Here is a 21859-nt window from a genome sequence, read left to right on the forward strand (position 1 = left end):
CAATTCTAATAATTTCCATAGGATGAATTACTGCCATTAGAATTACCAAACAAACAGTATGAACATTCCTTTTGAGACACATCACCAAATTGCTTTGCAAAAGTTGTGCAATTGACACCCTTACAATTTGTGGTAAGTCTCAACATAACATATCGTAAGGGGTTTGAGTACATTTTTAGCTGTTGAAAAGAAGATATCTTGGGAGTATAATAAATATCCTTAATCAGATTTTAGAAGTCCCAGTTAGATGATTTTATCGTTTTTCTTCAATTGTTTTCTCCCAAAGCACAGAGGAATGCAGAGATTTCCCATCTTGCTGAAAAGCTTTTGCATTTTGCTCTTAACTGCTATGTGGCAAGGTAGCCCATTAGACTGTCACAGAGGGATAAAGCCTCAGTTAAATGGCTCGGAGAGCAAGAGAAAATAATGTTCATTATCCTTGCCTCTTTACATAGAGAAATTTGGAGAGGTTAAAATTGTATTTCTAATAAGAAAGTCAAGGTGAGCATAGCCACACACACCTGTAATCTCAGCTGACACAAGAGAACTGTGAGTTTGAAACCAGCCTGTACTACATATCAAGAACTTATCTCAGAGGCCTAGAGAGATAGATGGCTCAGTGGTTAAGAGCACTGGTTGCTCTTGTAGGGGACCCAGGTTTGGTTCCCAGCACCCACATGGCAGATAACCGTTCCAGTCATAAATTCAGTTCCAGGGGGACTCAACACCCTCTTCTGACCTCCACAGGCATCGCATGACACAGGTTCATTTACATAGAGGCAGGCAATACACTCATACACATAAAATAAAAATTATAAATAAAATATTTTAAGAACCTATCTCAGAACAAACCAAAAATCAAATAGATTCCACTCAGAATCTCCTGCTTCTAGAATTTATTCTCTGTTCACTATACCTCACTGCATAAAAAACGTATTATGATTTTCAAGTTTTATTTTTGCTCATTTTATTTAAGATTAAAGATTATTGGAAGGAAGCCTGGCTTAGGGGTACACACCTTTAATCCCAGCACTTGGGAGGCAGAGCAGGTAGATCTATGTAAGTTTAAGGCCAGCCTGGGCTATGTAATGAGTTTCAAGCCAGTCAGGGCTCCATAGTGGGAAAAAAAATTATTGCAAGGATCCAGGCTTAGTGGCCCATGCCTGTAATCCCAGCACTTGGGATGCAGAAGCAGGATAATCACAAGTTACAGACCAACCTGGGCTGCATAGCAAGACCCTATACCCAAGGGGAAAAAAGTCACTAGAAGGCATTTAAAAGGTATGCATCATCTGAAGTAACCACTTTCTGAGCTTAATTTCTAGTCTGTCTGTTCATATTTTAGTCCTAATTGAGCATAATATGTATACTGATGTAGATATGTATATGTATATGTGACTATTTCTCAGTTTGATAGGTGATTTTATTTCATTATACGCATGTTGTGACATCATTAGTTATTATTTTATAACACTAACATTTCCAGAACACTCCACTGTCTGGACAAGGCATTATAGTAAGTTGGTTCCAGTTTGTTGCTCTTTAGACAGTGCTGTAATGAACATCTTGGAGCATGAATCTTTATCTGTATTTTTAGTGTTTGTTGAAGATAAATTCCCATGAGTAGGTTTCCAAAGTTACACAGCCTTTCGAGATACACAGAAGCCTTTCAAGAGAAAAGGAGCCAATGTATTGATCTAGGTTTCTTTTATTAGCAAACCCCAGCTGAATCCAGGGTCTGTTTCTTGTGGCTATTTAATGTAACTTTCACCTGTACCTATTCATATATGTACTTGCTTTGGATCAATAACTATGTTCTATCAATTGGAACAACACCCAGTACATAGATATAAAAATAAATGATAGTTACAGAATTTGGCTTAGTATCAGAAATAAACTGAACTGAAACAAAGCTTCTTTTTCTTTAAAAATTGTTATGAAAAATAAAGTTATGGACAGTTCCATAGGATGGTGCTGGAAATACTCATTGGGAAGCACCACATTTTTGCACAGATTCCAGTAACATAAAGCCAAAGCATCTTCAGTCTAAAAGCTTCTGGGTGTTCCCTGAGGCACAGCAACCTGTACCTCAGACCTTCCTGCCTGCCATTTTGTTCCTAATCCCCATATGTCCTGAGCCCTGCCTCCCTGAGGAGACTCCATACAAGTGGGAGTACCAACAGCAAAGCCATCTGGCTGACTTGATTCCTTCTGCGCCTTTTGTGAGCTGTTGGCCCACAGACATGTCATGCACTTTGTTACCGTACATGTTAAGTAATGCTAATACATAAAAGTTAGAATTCATTAGCTTTTCAGGAAGGAAGCTTGTGGCTATGTTGTTCTGTAATGACTTACTGGTGATAAGGAGGCTTTAATTTCATACCCTGAGGGCTGTGTTTCTTTGCTGTTGTAACTTGTTTGTAAAAAGAAAAGGTTTGCTGAGATAATAGAATGAGGTAACTGGCTGCCCAGATGTGATCAAAATAATGAAAAGTTGGGTTATCATCTAGATTTTTTTTTAATCTAAATGAGAACTGCAGCATCTATTCATTCATTGGGAGACTTTTAAATCTCTGAATACCAAATCCTGTGTAAGTAAAAGCTATGTTTTCGAAAGGCTTTAAAATGTGACCCCTGCTATGTAATATTAATAACTCGAACCCAGACCTTACACACTTGCCAATACCAATAGATTTCTTGGAAGAAGAAAAGCTCTAATATTCTCCAGTATTCTCTAGTGACTTTGGAGGAAACCATGTTGTTCAGAGCCCTAAATGAATTCAGTAGCAATGGCTTCCTGTAGATATTAGCAAGTCTCTTTTCTAACAGTATCTGTGTGCTTTTTACAAATGAAAATTTTCTCATGATCTTTTCCCCCTAAGAAATATGTCAGGCAGTTAAATACTTGGGACCCTATTTAATGAGGTGTTTGGTCCTCCCTCCTTTGGTTTGCAACTTGTATACATGTCCTGCACAGTCTGGTCACTGAGACTATTTAACATTATTGCAGTTGTTTGAATACACAGGATTCTGTTGAAGTCTGTGTTCCTGAACTTGTTTTGATTATCCTTGTTCTGATAACTAGCACATTCTCTGGGCAGGTAGTACAATCACAAGTCTATTATGAGTGAAACTGAACTTTTGAGGAAAACCCCAAGATGAGGCTAAAAATGAGAGCACATGAGAAGTGTGCATCCATGTGTTCAATAAGCAACAAAAGCTCCAGCACTGGCTTTTCTGGATGTCGTGCTGATGTTTAAAATCCAAATTTGCCATCTTTGTTTATTCTACACATCTTCTTCTTCTTAAAAGAAATTAAGTCAGCAGACCCCTCCCCATGCATTTTTCAAACATCCAGGTCTCCAGTCCCTCAGATTTTGCCTTCTCTTGTCAAATAATGAAATGTCCTTTTCACATTGCGTCCTTCCTTCCTGCCTTGCACTGCATCCTCTGAGACGTTCAGTCTCTAGCAACCTGTCAACCCCACTCCCTCACACCCAGCTCAAAAGCCAGCCTCATCTCCTCTATTAAGTTCTTCCTGTTCTTCCTGCCTGGTGTCACTGTCAGTCTTTAACACCCCACAGATTTGTATCTGTATTACTTTTAGGCACTCTTCATCCTCAGTCTCTGAACTTACATTTCCTCAGTCAACTCTGACACCTGAGGATATCAAGCGTCTTACCCTTGTAAGCAATAATGTGCAGTACAGAGCCTGGTATGTGGCAAATGTGAAAATAAGTGTCTTTTGGAGAAAGTACATATGACTATATTAAAATATTTCACTGGTGGACTCCAGAGGTCAGACTTGATAGATCTAAGCAAAATGAAGAAAAAGTATGTTTGCCACTTTAGCGTTTCTGATGAAACGGGACAAATCTCCCTTCACGCTTTTCTTCAGTGGGTGGGCCTGTCTGCAGGGGTGTAGGAGACTTCGTTGATTCTTGTATCTGGAAGTAAACTCAGAAGCTCAAAGTTCACCTGGTTTCTTATATTATTTTTCCTGCCAAAGTGCCCCACCCCTGTACTCATTTGTTCTTAGCCAACACCAGCAATCAGCTCAGCCAGAGACAACCCTAGGACAGTCCCCAGGACACCCTGTGGATGTTCAAAGGATGCTCCCTTTCAGTCAGTGACCTCGACTTCCTCCATTTCCAGGCTTCCATGAACCAAAAGAGAAAGACAGGCTCAGATTTTCAAATTTTTCAGATTTGGGTGGTTTTATTCATATGAAACAGTTAATTTTAATACAAATATCTTAATAACATCTTCACTTTTTTTTTTGCAAAGACAAGAGAGTACTAAGCCTCTCTATTCAAAAATAATATCCACGGAATTCTTAACATGTGCAGAGATCACCTGGTGAGGGCAGGGGTAGAGTTAGCACTAACTCATCTAGACATGCTGTGGTTCCTTTAACCATATGCAACCCCAGTCAGAAAAGAGAGCCAAAAAACCAACACTGGGAACAAAAACTGGAATTTTCTTCAGTACTTTCATGCTGAAGACATAGAGGGTAGGTGTTGAGGACACCTGCAGAGGAGCCAAGTGTGGCTGGAGGCATCCCTACTCTCCCTCTCCACTCTCACATCCTCCCCACAGTGCTCCTCCAGATCTCAGCATTCTGAAGAGCTGCTTTTGAATCATTCATCCAGCTGATCTTCTCATGATGTCAGGGTGTGCTGCTAAATGAAGGATTATGGGGTTAGCCGTGAATATGAAGCAGGGAAACCCAGGAGAATAGCCCATTCTGGATGTGGAGCAAAACTGTAATCTGCAATTTGGATACTTAAAGTGTGGTAAAGGCCAAAAGAGGATTCTTGGATAATGTGAAGGAATACACCAGAAAGGGGAGGAACTGTCACCCCATAGTGCAAAGAAAAGCTAGTGGTGGCTTCCAGTGGGAACGTTCTTCCACAGTGTTGGGAAAATGTGCCATGGAGATGTTGCTCTTGGTGAAAATGACTGAGGGGAAAGAAAAGCAAACACTTTCTTTCAGAAGCAGTCAAATAAACAGTAATTTGGTTTCTAATAGTCATGTTTGCCACAAGGACTTTGAAATGAAATCCTCATGGAGTTTATCAAGAAGTCATTAGTTCCCCAGGGCCTAACCTTCACAAGTCTCACACTGTCTACAGTAATCCCTCAAGATTTATTTTCTGGATTTTGTGATTTCTCAAAGCTCGTCCCATAGCATTTGATTGTTGCTCTTATCAACAATAAGGCAAAATTATCATCAAGAAAGAAATGTATGTGGTACAATGCTATAGTAAATACAGGTGTGTGTCGTTAACTGCCACTTGCACATCTTTTCCTGGTTTTCTCTTAATTGTGTATATATAACTGTGTATATATTTGCTATGACATATGTGGGGCATTTTTAGTTTCAGTTGGGCCTTTGTTCAATAGTATAACCCCCTAATTTCTTAGTTTCATTGAAGAAAATAAAATTTAACTTTGGTCATATCTTTTCTGTAACTAACATCCTGTAGAGTTGAGCTCCCCACCTGTTGCTATAAACGTGGACGATATGTCAGGATTCCTTTCTTTCTTCCCTTGCTTTTCCTATGTCTGTGATTTTTACCAGAAGCTTCGTTTCTGTTGAGTCAGGTTTCCTGGGTACCAGTCTATGCCTTAGGTACCCAAAGTTCCCAGGGTAAAATACAAACTCACTACCACCTCTTTCAGCATAACTGTCTCTTTTTTTAATCATCAGAATAAACTTTGGAGCAGTTTTAGTAGCCCTTTAGAGCATTAAAGGCCTTCTGGGTTGTTCCGAAAATAAGACTGTGAGTTTTGTTCCATAACTGAAAAAAGAAAAATAACCAACTACTCGTCTCGTGGTAATTCGGAGTAGCTGAGTTGCTTGTGTACTGAGCCTTCTTTCAAATAGCAGCATTTAAATCAAGCAAAAATAGATAATGGATATAATACCAATGCCTTACCAGATTTAGCCAACTTGTTGTGATCAGTGGGTATAACTATTATCAAAAAAATGCCCCAGCAGTGGCATGTACGCTGAGGTTAATTAGTTTGCTTGTCACAGTATGATGGAAATGGCATAAGGCATTCATTCTGTTGTGTGTCTGTGATAAGCAGCCAGCCAGGGCACACTGTTGCACCCAGGCCCATGAGGGCTCTGCCGCAACAGCACCCCAGTCATGGAGCCTGGCTGCCTGGACATACACTTGTGCCTTTTTGTACTGTGCAGCCTACCTACCTATTCATAAAGGAAAAGAATACCTTCCCCTAGCCTAGCAGCTTCTACAGGTTATTTCACCTGCTGGCTTCCTCCGTATCCCTCATCCGTGTTCTGCAGGTAAATATACCGCCAGGCCATTAAAATCCTCATTTTCAGTATAGTTTTCAATAAAGTGTATCAAAGTAAAGCCCTGGGCTGAGATACAAGTGAAATGAGGGAGAAGTCCCCAAAGAATGACTGAACACAGAGCCAGTTCTCAAGGGGGTGGCGTGGAGGAAACCAGCACATTCCCATACTAGATGGTGTGACTCATGAATGGCAATATTGTATGTAAAATCACTAATGGATAAATACTCCTAAAACAAATCCTGTCCCAACATCAGAGGACCCTGAGGTTCATCCTATGCTCAGCACTTTAACAGGGCCACAACTGCATAGACCTGGCCATCACAGATGCCTTTCACCAATGCGACCACAGGACTTGGGCTATTTTAAATTGGTAGGAATTTTAATCCTGGGTGTGTTTAAGAAGGGAACAAGAACTATGAGCAGTTTTCTGCAAAACAGAAGCTCAGAGACAGATGATATCAATAAATAAAGAACCTGTGCTCTCGGAAATTGTGAAACTGCTTTTCCTTTAGATGGTGTGTATCTAGAGTTAGCTTTAGGAAAAAAAAAGAACTATTGCTTTTATAATTATTAAGACATTTTTCGGGCTGGAGAGATGATGGCTCAGGGTTAAGAACAGGTAATGTTCTTGTAGAGGACCCGAGTTTCGTTCCCAGCACCCATTTCAGGCAGTTCACAACAGCCTGTAATTCCAGCTCCAGGGCATACAACACCCTCTTTCTGAGCATCTGCATTCACATGTGCAAATTCATACACACACACATACACACATACACACACGGAGAGAGAGCGAGGAGAGAGAGAGGGAGAGAGAGAGAGATTAAAAGTAAATAAAGAAATTTGTAATTAAATAATCTAAAGATTCTGGAACAAAGAAAGTATGTGAAATAAATGCTTGGAGTCTGTGGTAAAGTGTAATCATGGGTCACCTAAAAGTGCATTTGGGTCTACAGCTAACAAAAAGCCCCTGATTTTTTTCTTCTTCTAGCATGAAGCTCTTAAACACAAAAACCAACAACAGAACTTCCATGTTTTGGGAAAAGGATAGTGAACTGTAGTGTGGTATCCGAGGTCCCAGCATGACATTCTAGTTTACAGTGTGCTCGGCAGAAAGGACCCAAGAGGGGTCCAGTGCCAACGTAAAGGTTTTAAATCATAATTCTAAACACTCTGCTGGACCTACAAAGCCTGCTTGCTCAAGCTGGGTTCCCACCTCCTTCCTGAAGACCCCATGGATTCCTTCCTTAAAGATTCCTCTTCCACCTGTAGCAGTGGAGACCCAGAACTGGTTCATGACTCTTAGGAGTATAGCAGATTGAAAAGCATGGCTGTAAAGTGATCTGTGCTCCTCCTTTGCCTCCCTCAATTCTTTCTCCCTGTCTGCTAAGAACAGAATACTCTCTCTGACCCCAGAGCTCATGTTTAACATAAAAAATACACTTTGCAAATGTCCTGCATGTTCTAATTCATAAGATGGGAGGAGAAAACAGCTCCTCTGAGCACCAATTTAATGTTGTTTAACCCGAGCAGTCCCTAGGAGCCAATCCCTGCCCACCCCTCTTTGCCAGCCAGATCCCTTTGCTAGCTACAGTGTTTGCATTAATCAGCTGCATAGGCTCAGAGACTGTGTGTTTTGGTGTTGTTCGTGTGTGCAATCTCGTGCTGCTTCCTGAACGCATGTGTCCCTTCCCTTCACAGCCTACTCGACACCCAGCACCTCCCCCGCAAACCGATTCGTCAGTGTTGGACCACGGGATCCAAGCTTTGTAAATATCCCTCAACAGACACAGGTGGGCCGCTCTCATCTTTTCTGTATGTGGTGCAGCTTGTGTTATTCATCAAGTGCATTTTAACTTGTCTTGGGGCACACCAGGCCACATGTCCCAGCTCCTCTTCAGTTCCTTTCCTCCTGACCCCAGCCCTTCCACCCCTTCAGTCAGGTTTTCTCAATGTTCTCAGGAACCATAGATAACATTCCTGGGACTTTTTCTTATAGTATTGGGGTAGAAATGGAGGGTTTCTGGGCCAGATTCTTTTTGCCTTGGCAAGTCAAAGTTCTCAGGCTGAGCAGTGTGTATATTCCCTCCTTAAGGCAGCCATGGTTCTCTTAACAGCAAGCAGACTTGGGTCCCAAAGAACCTGGTTGCCATGGTACCACGTGCATACTGGGAGGGGGAACAGCTACGCCTCTCATTTCAGAGTCCCCAGGAAACTGGCAAGCTTTCTTAAAGAAAGAGGGCCAGAAAGTTTCTGAGAGCTGTAAGTTGCTGATATTGGGCCATACGGAGGAGATGACTGCTGGCAGCTGGGGAACAAGGTGCGGTGTGGGAAGGGCTGAGCTTAAGGTCATAGTGAGGCTGGAGACTGAGAGTGCAGGGTGTCCGGAGCTGCTTTGAGCACAGTAGACAATTGTGTTTGGAGCTTGTGTAGGCCAAGAAGAGCTATTTTAAAACAGTTTTGGAGTGACTGCTGTGAGTTGAGAAGTAACGAACTTCTGGGTTCCAAGGCATTATGTAGAGGCTTGTGAAACAAAGTTCAGGTTTTGAACAGACACTACTCTGATTTTCTAATTAGAATGTGACCATATAGTCTCATAGCTAACACTAGGAAATTATTTTTCCAATGAGGTTCTTAGCATGGTTTGAAATTTTCTGAGTGGTCCTGTGCATATGCTTAGCTGTGGAATGTCAGCTGCCTACTTTATAACTGCTCATCTGTGGTGAAACTGCAGCCAGGTGCTCTTGTGTTCTGATTGCCTTCCCAGGGGTTGCCCTGCCCTTACAGGCTTCCCCTGATGCCTTCCTTCCACCAAAGCAGAATCCCAGGAGAGGACAAAGGGTTGGGAGGGATAACTCCTGAACTTCCCAGGCTGCTGTTTCTTCTTACTCTGACTGGCATGGTGTCTGAGATTAAAATCTCCTAGTTGGCACCTCTCCTAAAATTCTTCCACTTACTTAGTTTCCCATGCATTCTAATACTTTCCTGGTGAGTTTGACGTTGCATAACTGCCTTGAACATCTATCTTAAAATGGAAGAGCATAATTTAGATTTGTGATTTGGACTTGGGTGTTCAGGCTGAGGGAAAGGGATGAGGCAGTGGCCATGGGCCACTCCATCAAATGATGCTTGTCTTCTCCAAGCTGAGGTATGCTCAAGTTGCTTCACCAAGAACCAAAAAAAACACAACTTTAAAGCGTCTTGTTTATATTTTACATAGTATTTTTATATAACTGTAATTCACAGCATCTAAAGTGTACCATTTTCCACTCAATTTATTTCTCTAAAATAAAAATGTATTATTTTCCAGTATCACTTTGTTTCACAAATGCCTTACTTAACCCAGAGATGTGAGTCTTCGTAATGCTGACCACAAAAATTCAATCCTTAAAAAATCCAGATTTTCCACGCATCTGGGTGAATGATGTCATGTACACCCAGTACTGGCATCTGGAGCTGATTTTTTTTGTTTTCCATTAGATATTTGGCATCTTGGGGACAACAGCTTAAATGTTTCTTACCGCAGTGACACCTGTCACATTTGGCTTGAAGAAAACCATTTCCAATTGTCTTCTGAGAAACTGTGTTAAAGGAGTTATCATTTTTTCCAATCTATGTATCTGCCTGTCTAGCCTAATTATATCTCAAGGTAAAAATTATATACTCCAAATATTTTGATTTTATGATATACATATTAGCTTTTTAAAAAGAAACTGTTCAAAATGTTAGGTGTATGTAGATATAGATAACAAAGTACGATAGACCTTAAATACAAGTTTCCTTCAGGAAGACATTAGTTGAAAAGAGATTTTTTTCCCACAAGATTTGTATGAGTGTGTGTGTGTGTGTGTGTATATATATATACTCTACCACTGAACTATATCCCCAGCCTTCTTTTTACTTTATTTTAAAGATTTGAGACAGGATCCCATCAAGTTACTCAGGCTGACTTTGAACTCATGATCCTCCTGCCTCAACTTTCTAAGTACCTGGGCATATATAGGCCTACACCACCAGAACTGGCTTCCAGGAATTTTTAAAAATATAATTTGAATGTCTGCAGATTCATCATTTCCTATATAAGCTACATTATTCTCTGGATTACTTTGCTGTAAAGCCTGAAATTTGTATTACTTGAAATATAAGAAAACCTTTCAAGGAGAGCAAAATTTTGCTTTCTGCCTCTGCAGAAATAAAATTTGAAGTCACCTAGGTAGATACTTGAACTTTGTAAATGTAGAGGACTGAGGCATAGTGGCCTCTACCTGTAATTCCAGAACTTGGGAGGCTAAAATAGGGAGATTGGAAGTTCGAGAACAACCAGAGATGGATAGTGAGACCTTGTCCCAAAACAAAATAAAACAGAACCCTAAGTGCAGAATAATCTTGTACTTAAGTCCATAAACAAATGTAAGATAAAATGATCCTTCTTCCCCCAAAAGCTAGTTCCCAGTAGACCTCACTTAACATCCCTTTAGCCATTCTATAGAAAATGATTCCTATAGTATAAAAATCAAATCAATGCTTAGCTATTGCAAGTAGGCTTTCAATTTATAGTAAAGCTATTTGAGGGACTAGGCAGTAGCTCAGTTGGTGAGGTGCTTGTCACAAGCATAAAGACCTGTGCTCAGATCCACAGCACCACATGAAAGTGTGGGTGGTGGTATGTATTTATAACCTGAGTTCTGGGGGGTAAAAAGGGGAGAGATAGTTGGATTCCTGGACATCACTAGCCAGCCTGTCTCGCTGCTTTAATGAGCTCCAGGTTCAGTGAAAGATCCTGTCTCAAAAAATAAAATGGTGAAAGATCAAGGAAGACACCTATGGCCTCCACACATGCACACACACACACACACACACACACACACACACACACACGCACACGCACATATACCATATGCATACATACAAAGAATATCACATATACCAAAGAAAAACTCTATTTGATTATACATTGCCTCTGTTTTTGAGCATTTCCTATTTACTAAGCACTTTACATTAGCCAATAAATATGTATCACCACCAAATAGTATAGATATTATTTCCACTTTTAGAAACGAAGACCAAAAGAGACTGGATTTTAGGACATAAAACAGTGAAGAATGGATCAAGAGTCTGTACCAAGTACTGTCTGCCTCCCAAGCCTATTCTCTTGAACTGGTCATGCTGTTCATAAGCTGGGGAACACCTTTTCCTGGAGATACTCAGAGACTGACCATTAATTCTCAGGAACAGCACCACACCAGCATATTCTTGCTTTTGTAGTTGGGATGACTGTAGAATCTCACCTTTGGCATATGACCAAAGGAATTGAAAACAAGGTTTTGAAGGGATATTTGTATACTCACATTTATAGCACAAATAGTGCCGATTGACAGATGAATGAGCGGATACACCATGGTTTCTACATACAATGGACTAGCAGTCCTCGTTCAAACGGAAGGATGTTCTGACACTTGCCACGATGTAGATGAATCTAGATGGCATTATGCTAAGTGACATAAGCCCGGGACCAGAAGATACACTATGATAAGATGTCTAACAGCACCAAACTGGGGAAACAGGAAGTAGAGTGGTACCTGTGGCAGGGTGAGAGGGATGGCAGTCAGTGTTTGGTGGGAGGAGGCCTTAAGTTTGCATGATGAACATATTTTGGAGATAGATGGTGGTGGTGATAGCTGCAGTGTGTGAGTGTATTGAATACCACTAAATTATACACTTAAAAATGGCTAAGGTGCTAAATACTGTTTGTATTTCACCACTAATTCAAAACTGTAATCACTAGAGAAACCGTGAAAGCCCTTTCACCTCTTAGAATCTAGAATTGTGTAAAACAACCAGGAAAAGTGGGTGTTTATCAGCAAAATGTATTGTAATTTTGTGCTTAGTGCTGAGAAAGTGCGAATTCTTGTGCTGGGCACATAATGGGTGTGCTGCACACACTGAATCTACGTTAGTCACAAGAAAGTTGGAGGTGGTGACTTTGTCTTCTTACACTCATGATACGTGTTAATAATTGTGGGAAACACTGATGACAAAAATAATTGAAATCACTTGTAGTCCCACTGTAAACATTTCTACATAAATTCATGCTGGCTGTTTCTACACATATAAATATAGTGCAACAATGAGATCATATTACAGCCCCTCTTTGGTAACCTGCTGTTTCTTCTGCTTTTCAATATAATTATGACCTTCTTTCCATGTAAATTGGAAAAATCGAATATTGGCTTTTATTACACCTATTCATCATCTGTAACAATTGGTAGGGTATGATAACATGGATAATTGAAAGCTATTGTTCCTCCCTCTTCCCTTCCAGTCTGTTTTTTCTTCAGAGAATTCCTCCCTTCACGAAGGCAGAAGTATGCCCCCGCAGCTTATGGGAACCGGTTTCCACCCGTTCTCCTTCCGGCTGCCTGGTGCCGCGCACGCTCACTTCCAGCTGGGGCTGAACACGCCTGCCAAGTTCTCTGTCCTCTTCCACCTGGCTTGTCTGCTTTCTACCTCAGCTCCTCTCATTTGCCCCTCACCTTCCCCCTCCCATCCACATTGCAGTTCTTCATACCAGGAGTGGCCTGTAGAAAGCCCACCTCTCTGAGAAACTCTCACCCTGCCCTAAAGAGCTCTTTTTCAATAAGTCCCCAGGACGGTTGGTGCTAACACGTGAATAGTCCTTGAGTATTGACTCACCCGCTTTGCACACTGCAGATGTGCCCTGCCCATCCACCGAATGATACAGTGTAAAGACAGAAAGCTGCCTCTGCCTCAGATGGAAAACCAGTGGACATTTCAGCTGCCTTCCCTGATCTGATCTGATCTGATCTCTAAAAACAAGAGCCATTATGAACAAGCATTTACTTAGAGCAAAAAAGTTCATATTTCATCATCAGGTAATAAATAGAAATACAGTTCTCACACAGGAGTGTTGAGCAAAGAACTCATTTTGTTCCAGGTTCTAGTTTAATCCAAATGTTCAAATAAAAATGCTTAACCTGCTGAATTCTGATGAAGACTAATTCTTTAAAATGAAAAATGAGTGCAAACAATATTAAAAGCAAGCATTTCCTCCCCACCACCAAATCTATCACTGTTCTGCATCAACAGAGTCGCAGGATATGAAATGCTATTTAAAGCCAAATTGCCATTTGGGCTATTCGAAGATTTCCTCAGCATAGTATGGGCCCAATTTGTTGGCAAAAAGCACAGGAGCTGTGCTCTTTTTTGCCTCAAGAAGTTTACAATCTATGCATGAGGCTCACACTTCTCTCCTGGGAACCTCCTCATCTGGAGGCCCTCATGAGGTAGAGCATGATAATGACAACTTCACCAGTGCCCATGGTGCCCACTCTGCCACCTTGGATAGACATCTGCAAAGGTGGAGAAGGTCTCGATCCATTCCCAGTCTCTGTGCCATACTCCTGAGTCCTGGCTGAGAAGCCACAGCTTGAGCAGTCTGAAGAACTCAGTCACTTCAGTGTTTACTTAATTGCTTACTGTTTTCCCCAACACCTACAAAATGTTGGAAATGCCAACTGGACTCAGACTCTAGAGATTGTAGTAGAGAAACAGACATAAAGCAGAATAGTGCTGACAACACTAATAGTGCAGTGTGGCCAGGCATGGAGACACAAATCCAAAATCCCAGCACTTGGGAGGCTGAAGCAGAAGGACCATGAGTTCAGGGTTACATGGAGAGTTCTAGACCATCCTGGACTACATGAGACTGTCTCAGAAGAAAATAAAAACCTACAGTGTAATGTCAGTACCATGATTAGACTCAGAGGCTTCAAGACCACAGAATGGGGTATGAGAACTTCCCAAAGAGTGGAAGGGGCAGGAGAGGCTGGACAGATTTTGTGTCCTTGTCTACCTTTGGTCTAACGATGTGGTTCTTGTACATCATGCCTAAACGTGCACATGCACTGTTAATTCTTGTCAGGCAGGTGGTAAAGTTTAAGCCCATCGTAAGAAGAGAAGCATTCAACTCTGCCTTTCCAGACCAAGCAGACACAGCTAAAAGCCATTCCTGCTAGAAACATGCCAGCCAGGACACCCCCCCAGCCCCCCGCCACACCCCTTTCTGAAAAGTGTTCCACCCAGGTGTGGTGTGGTGTTCTCACAGTGTACCAAGCTCGGTGAGGCTCTGTGAGGTTTATGTGCATCAGCTGAAGCCTCCTGCCTCCTGCTAACCCCAATGTGGCTCCATGCCCACAGGAAGAGTACAGCACAGTTCAAGGCTCACCTGGCGTGTTACAAAGGCAAGAAACACAGGCTTCTCTTGGAGGACTACAAAGCTGTCTTGTCCTCTCCCATCCATCCCCACCCTCCAGGTAGAATTGAATCTGAGCACTTCTTTGGGAGCCCACACAGCTGACTGAAAAGGATGGCAGATACAATCTCATATGCTCCTGACTTCAAGAAGTTACTTCTTGGCCAAGTTGGTAATCTACATTATGCATCCATTAGCACCAGGCTCTGGTCCTGTGCTAGTTACAATGCCAAGGCTGGCTCTATGGCCACTTGACTTGATAGATAAGGAAGCTAAAGTTCTGGAAGAGCGATTTGCTCCATGGTACCTGAGGGGCTCCAAGATTAACCCAGTCTCCTCACAACTTTTCTTTCCCAAATACCATCTGCATGCCTAATTGTTTATAGTCAGACATCACAGACCATTTTCTCTTACCCTGGTCTGAGATCGACTGGGCCTCATCCATCAAGGAGTAAGGCCCATGCTGTGTTCAGTGGGAATAATTCTGAACTTGTCCTTTCTGAAGACCTGCCTCATCCCCCACCTAGTCTGTATGTCTGTACAGTCAAGCCTGAAGTTGCTCCCTCATTCAGCCTGGGAAAAGTCCTTCTCCACTAATGTTCAAGGGTATTTGTGAGAAAAGCCAGTCCCAAGACCAGCTCAGAGCAACTACGAGCTTGTGCTTTGCTTTCAGATCTTGACTAATGCTTTATTCCATCACTTAGAAGCTAGATGTGTCACTTTGGTGGAGGTAGTAGTTTTTCTCTTTTTCTTCAGTAATTCCATTTTCCTAGCCTGGTTTCATAACAAGTTGTGATAAGTGTGTGTATATATTCACTCACACACATACATATATGTATATGTATCTCACATGCTTTTGAGTCTTAAATTCTGTTAGTATAGGAAAAGTAAGTGCCAAATATTTGCTAAATGCTCAACAAATGATAGTTTCATTATTTCATTTCTTTCTGTGTTACATCGTTGCTCATTTGCTTTTAAGAACAGTTCTTTGAAAAGAACTATTATTGTTAAACCTCTCCTACAGGTTAAAAAAAAACTGGTTTTAAGAATGGAAGTGACTTTCTAAGACTATATAACTAGGATTAATAGAGCCAGGGCACAAATGAACTTCTAATTCTGTGTGTCCTATTAGGGAAGGATTCACGGGAGCCATCAGCACGTAAAATGCCAGATAGGCAAGACCTACTGACCAACCCTGTGGCAAGTAGGACAAGGCCCCGTACGTAAACCTGTGGGCTGGCCCTTGGAGTAACCCCACTATCAGTGCTCCAAAGGCATGACTGAACTGGCACTTCCATCTAGCCAACATGCACATCTCTTCCCTTCCACCAGATATGCCCCAGGGAAGAGGAGAGTCCCACAGAAGGCAGCTAGGAGGGGTAAGGACTGGCAAGAAGTGGGTCTAACAGAAAAGGGGTACCTGCATGGAGGTGGTGCTTGGTCCTATTTTCCCTTAGGTCTCAGCTCCAGGAAAAGGTATTGAGAAGAACTATTGAGGTTTCTTTCCCCATCCTCCCAGCATCCCCATCTCCCACACCAACCTGTAAGCACTTGACATATTCTCTTCACATACACTTGGCCACTGATTCATTTGGCAAGCCATGAGCTGCTCCTTGAAAACCTTTCAATGAATAAAACCTTTGTTTTCCAAGTTTTGATTTAGTAGCACCTTCTAGAAATACTAGGCAAGCACTCTACCCCTCTCTCTCAGTTTTTATGTGTATGCCTTCCTAACACCTTTGAATATATGTTTTTATTTTGTTTTAGCCTTTTTGTTTGTTTGGAATGTAGCCTTGCTCCAAAAGGATTTGGGGAGGCAGATCTTGATACATACCTGTAATTCTAGCATTTTGGAAACAGTGGCCAGAGGAGTATGATTTCAGGGCAGCCTGGAGACCCTGTTTCCAAAATAGGAAGATGAGGGACGAATCTTAGTTGATGCCAATTGATGATTATTCTGAGAAGTAAGGTGCTGAGCATGGGCCCTACATTCTCTCCATGCTTGGTATCTATTGCTGCCTTTTTTTGCCTTTTTTCCCCAGCATTAATATGGGATCAGTAGCAATGGAAAAGAGAAAGACTAAAAGAAGATTCCACAGGGGGAAAAATGAAATTTCACAGAGGAAGTAGCGAAAATATTAAAAATCCAATCTCCATTAAGTTTGGGGGTTATGGAAGTAGAAGACAGAAAATGAAAAGTAGAGAAAGACTGAAGAAAGGGACTGTGTGTATTGCAAAGTAGAGCTTCTTAGTTCTTATGTGTATGAGTGTTTTGTGTACATGTATGAAAGCACACCCATGTCATGCAGTACCTGAGGAGGCCAGAAGAGGGCATCAAATCCCATGGAACTGGAATTATGTGTGGTTGTTATCCATCATGTGGGTGCTGGGAACTGAACCCAGGGTCTCTACAAGAGCAGCCAGTGCCCTTTACCTCTAAGCCATCTGTCCAGCCCCTGAAGCAGGGCTTCTTAATCTCTTTCCACTCATGACCTCTTTTCACCTGAGAAGTATTTGATGACCTCAGGTATATAACTATGTAAAATAGCTATCTACAAATCAAACATTTACTGATAATAAATCGTAAAGAATTTTATTTTAAAGCAATTCTTTGGTATATATATAATTTTACAGTTTATTAAAGATTAAAAGCAAATTTGTATATTAATGAGATGGACGTACTTGTTTATTTTGACATAAAGAATTGAATCTTGGCTGAATATTTGATACTGGAGAATGCAGAACAGCATCAACATTGTTTAGAATTGAGTGACATTTTTATTTTATAATCATCAATGCTGAGAACACTCCATATAAATACATAGTACAAAATGACAGAAGTATGTTTACAGATCCATTTCAGAAATAGTTGGAAGTTATGTCCAAAAACAAACTAAAATTCATCTCATGATTTTTTTAATGAAATTCAGGTCAACAACTCAAATAGTAATTTTTTTTTAAATTGAACATTATAGCCAGGCATGGGTGGCACACGCCTCTAATCCCAGCACTCAGGAGGCAGAGGCAGGTGGATCTCTGTGTGTTCAAGGCCAGCCTGGTCTACATAGTGAGTTCCAGGCCAGCTAGGGCTAAAGGGAGACCCTGTCTCAAAAAAAAAAATAAATAAATAAATAAATTGAACATTATAACCCAAAGATAGATGCATTTGATATCTGCTGACGGCCAAAACAATGATGGAAAAATATTAAAAGTCTTGGTTTTCCATATGAAACCATTATATTTCTGTAAGATCAAAAAGTTTTGTATGTACAATATAAACACTGCATTTCATAACAGACAATAACCTCAATCCTGAGCCAGGGTGTTTCAGGCAGTGTTTGTTGGCATTGTGTGGTATGGTGGCACACACAGGGCAAAGTGCATGTGTATGTTCCAAACCAAGACTGCACTGAAGTCCTGCAGCGCCCCACGGGCCAGCATTGCCGAAAACACCTCAGATTTGATTCCCAGTTCATTGTTGGTCATTTCACTTCCAGAAATGTTTTGCTGATTCTGATTTGTTTGCGACCCCCACATTCAGTTTTGCACTCCAAGATCCGCACAGCATAAGAAGCTGGGTTGTAGATAAGAGGCAGGAGTTAGAAAGAGTTTGCATGGAGGAGGGATGCCCCTCCGGTGGAGGCTCTGGGATGAGATGTGTCCTTCCTTAGCACTCGTTTCTGATTTCCGAGTGAACGATAGGCATAGTCATGAGTTGTGAAATGGGAACAACCTATTTTCACATCCTGGCTATGCCTCCGAATTTCCACTTCCTTGTCTAATGAAGTCGGTTAATAGTATCTACCTGCTAGGAGAAAAGCCAGTTGAGTATGGCTTAAGCCAATCAAGTTTACTTTTCTAACGAGAAAAGAAAGCAGTGAGCAGTTGTCTTTCCTTCAGCTGCCGTGGGGCACCAGGAGAAGCCCACACTCTCTAACATTTTGCTCTGTATCTACTTTAGCATGTTGTCGTTCCATCCTCATGCTTGGTCCCCCCTGATTCCAGAGTGCCTGCTGGGGCTCTAGGCATCAGACCTGTATCATTGCCCATCACTCTACCAATTCCTGGGAAAAGGCCCTGCCATGATCCACCTCTGTACCCTGCTACCAAATTTCTACTTAGCTCTCATTGTCTGAAACCTGGTCACATTTAGTCTTTAGCTGCAAAGGTTTTGAGAATACTAGTGCAGGAGGATATTGATTGGCTTAAATCAAGACCCATTACCCAGGATGTGTCACAGTCTCCTCCTGAACAAAGTTACTCCAAGAAAGACAAGGCAGCAGAACATGGCTGGGTTGTTAACAGTGTCTACCACACCCCCTCCATTCTCTGAGAGGTTTCATGTACTTTTCAACTTCCCTGATTGTTCCCTCTTTTCTCTCAATACTGGTCTTACAGTTCTGCCCTCTTCTCTGTACCCATGCGTCTAAGGAGACTCATGGTGTGTATGCGTGTGGCAATTATCTCTTTCCAGCCTTCTGTTTGAGGTCAGGCCCAGGATATAGACAGGACAGTCCCCTGGGACAGGGTCACCTCTTGCTGGGTCAGTGTGGACTCTGGGAAAGCTGCATGGAGGGTATGTGGTCCAGCTCACAGGGTCTGTGCACAGTGCCCTTGCGTGCCCTGAAGGCTTACCCAGCAAACAGACTTTGAGCCAGGTGCTTCCTCTCTTGAAGCACAGCGCCCAGCTGTGCTGAGCCTGAGTCAACAGAGTTCTAACAACAGGAAGCTGAGCCCGTCACCCTCCTTGCCACATGAACTCCAGGAGGGTGTGGCACAGCCTGTTCTCACTGTCTGTCGGGAAAAGCCCAGGACCAACCAGGAGCCAGCTCCACCGAGGGCTCTCTTGCTGAAAAGTGATGACTGTCCTCATGAGGGAAGGATTCGGTACCTGGGCTCTGTCTAGCCAGGGCCCTTCCCATGGTTGCCAATGAGTCCAAGACCAGTTCCAAGCCAGAGCCCCTTAGTCTAAAGCGAAATTCCCCAAAGAGCTGCTGACTTCCCCTGACTTTTCCTGTCCCCTCAGCCCTACTGTACCTACTAAGAATGAAGGAAAATTTGTCGTCATTGGCTTCTCTTCTAGAGATATTGCCTCACAGTGGGGTCTGTTCATTGGGGACTTTTAAGAGTCTCACAGTACTTCCTTGCAGCAGAGCTGAAGTGACTTAGAGCTGCTCCAGTGCTTTCCACACTCAGTCCTGAGTCACAGGGGCTTGTGCCTTCCAACCTCTCTGTGTTGGAGCTGGATGCAGGGTTAGCGTAGCTGGTCCTGGCCTGTGTTGATTGCCCTCCTTTTTCCCAGTCTAAACATGAACACAAGATGCTGGCAACCTCAGGTCCTCATGGTGCTGCCTTCAATGATGTAGAAAGTACCTGGACTAGCCTCCACAGACGGGCAGGTTGTCTGCTGTTTCCTTGATTGATAGAAGAATTGTCAGCTCTTATGACCTATAGGCTGTCCTCCTCAGTATTGTCCCCCACCCACTGATCCCTGGTTGTGTGTGTTTACATGTATAGATGGGGAAGGAGTAGTACTGAGGGATGAAAGGACAGTACTATAATAAGGTCCGGTGATGGGACTGACCATAGGAAGGTCTTTTACATATTGGGAGAGTAGGAGAAGTGTTGGGCCAGGAGTCAGAATATCCAGCTTCCCAGCTCATCTCTTCTACTTGTTAGCTATGCAGTAGATCTTACGAACGCTGAAGAAGCCAGAATTCATTGTGCATCTCCTGTATTCCTCATAACATACTGAGCTCAGAGAAGGGTCATGGGTATATATAATCTATGCAGTGCGCACCCCATAAAACTCACAGACACAGCAAGGAAAGTAAGCAAATTACAGTGAGATGTGATAAGTGACACGGTGATAACATATGTGATCTGTAAGGACAGGGGAGCAGGAAATAACTCTGGAGAGAAATGTGAGACACGAATATACATCAGAGGTGATAGCACAGATCTGGTTTTGAAGGAGGGGCCTCCACGATGGGTGAACACCGTTTTGCAGGCAGGGAATAGTGTGTGCTAAGGGGCAGTGGAGTGTAGGTAGAAAACGCTACCTTGTGTGGTCTGTCCGTCATATAAAGTCAACAACTGAGAATAAGGAGCAGTAAGGCCGGGGAGTCAGACCAGGGTCTACTTATGGATGAGCACAAACCGTGATCTGATGGTAAGGCACTTGAACTGGATTCTGTGGGAAATGGTGGCTCACAAAATGTGTATTAGGCTCTCGGTGTGTGAAGAGCCCTCAGCCTTACATAGTGGGATGCTGAACAGGCATGGGATTTGCAGGCAGTGGTAGCATGCAAATGTTGTGAGCACTCTGTTCTGTAGGGCAGAACAGAGTAGAGAAAATGTAAACTTTGGAATGAGACAAATAGGTGTTTCATTTATCTTAGTATTGACACATGGGAAAATGGGGTCCCTTTGTTAGGGTTCTTAGTCTCCTTCATAAAAGAATTTAAGAATGAATTCAAACAGAAGCTTTAGGTCAATTTTATTATAATTTAAAGAAAGATCTTCAGGGCAGGCAAGCTGTAAATCTTAGCAGCTGCCTTGAAGAGGAGAATGGAGGAGAGAAGGTAAAAAGCCATGAAGCCATACTGGTTTAAAGCCTTCATGGAGGTCAGACACATGGTGGACTAGCAGTCATGTGGTAGGGAGAAGAGAGTTTTAGAGGAAAAATAAAGAATTCAAGACGTTGGGGTAACTCCAAAGCATTAGGGAAAGCATGGTTATAAAAGAGAGGGAAGAAAAGGAGAAGTTACGCTTTTCTGAAGAATTCAGAAAAACCAGCAGACTTATGAAGAGTCCATGTAACCTGATCCATAAGCACTACCCTAGTGGGTGGAGATTCCAGGCAAGAAAAGTTCACCATCTCATTAACGCAGTAGGTACTCTGCCATCTCTTTAACATGACTTAAGGTGAACCCACCTTCCTAGGGGTGGTCCTGTGACCAGGTGATCTGGAAAGTTCAAGTTCCAACCAGGTTATTGACCACTTTTAAGATTTTTATTTTATTTGTTTGTTTGTTTGTTTATTATTTGTTATAGTTTGTTAGAGGGCCCATTCAGCCTTCTGACTTTCAGAAATCACATTTATGAAGTTATGAATTAACTCCTGCCTCCTACTGATGTTGAATAAAGATCCCATCTGGTTAGAATGGGAAGGCCCAGCTCCTTCCTGACACATGGAATGCCTGGTACACAACTTTATTCCAATCCTTTGGATTGGAGCTCTGTAAGCGCCGAGGTAAAGC

At 42.3% G+C, this 21859-nt stretch overlaps 1 protein-coding gene across 3 annotated transcripts in view; it reads left to right on the top strand.

Annotated features, from left to right (window-relative positions):
- The window catches only part of Nfia (nuclear factor I A), a 377440-nt gene that overhangs the window by 329541 nt on the left and 26040 nt on the right, over positions 1–21859 (top strand). For 2 of the 3 annotated variants that reach the window (XM_008844440.3, XM_008844432.3), the window contains exon 10: positions 8027–8118. The exons of the other annotated variant lie outside the window; for it this stretch is intronic. In XM_008844440.3, coding sequence (XP_008842662.1) covers positions 8027–8118 — 92 coding nt within the window. The remainder of the gene's footprint in view (positions 1–8026; positions 8119–21859) is intronic. 3 annotated transcript variants of the gene reach the window in all.

Source organism: Nannospalax galili, unplaced genomic scaffold (assembly GCF_000622305.1).
Source record: "Nannospalax galili isolate Female #2095 unplaced genomic scaffold, S.galili_v1.0 scaffold71, whole genome shotgun sequence".
Classification (NCBI taxonomy): Eukaryota; Metazoa; Chordata; class Mammalia; order Rodentia; family Spalacidae; genus Nannospalax; species Nannospalax galili.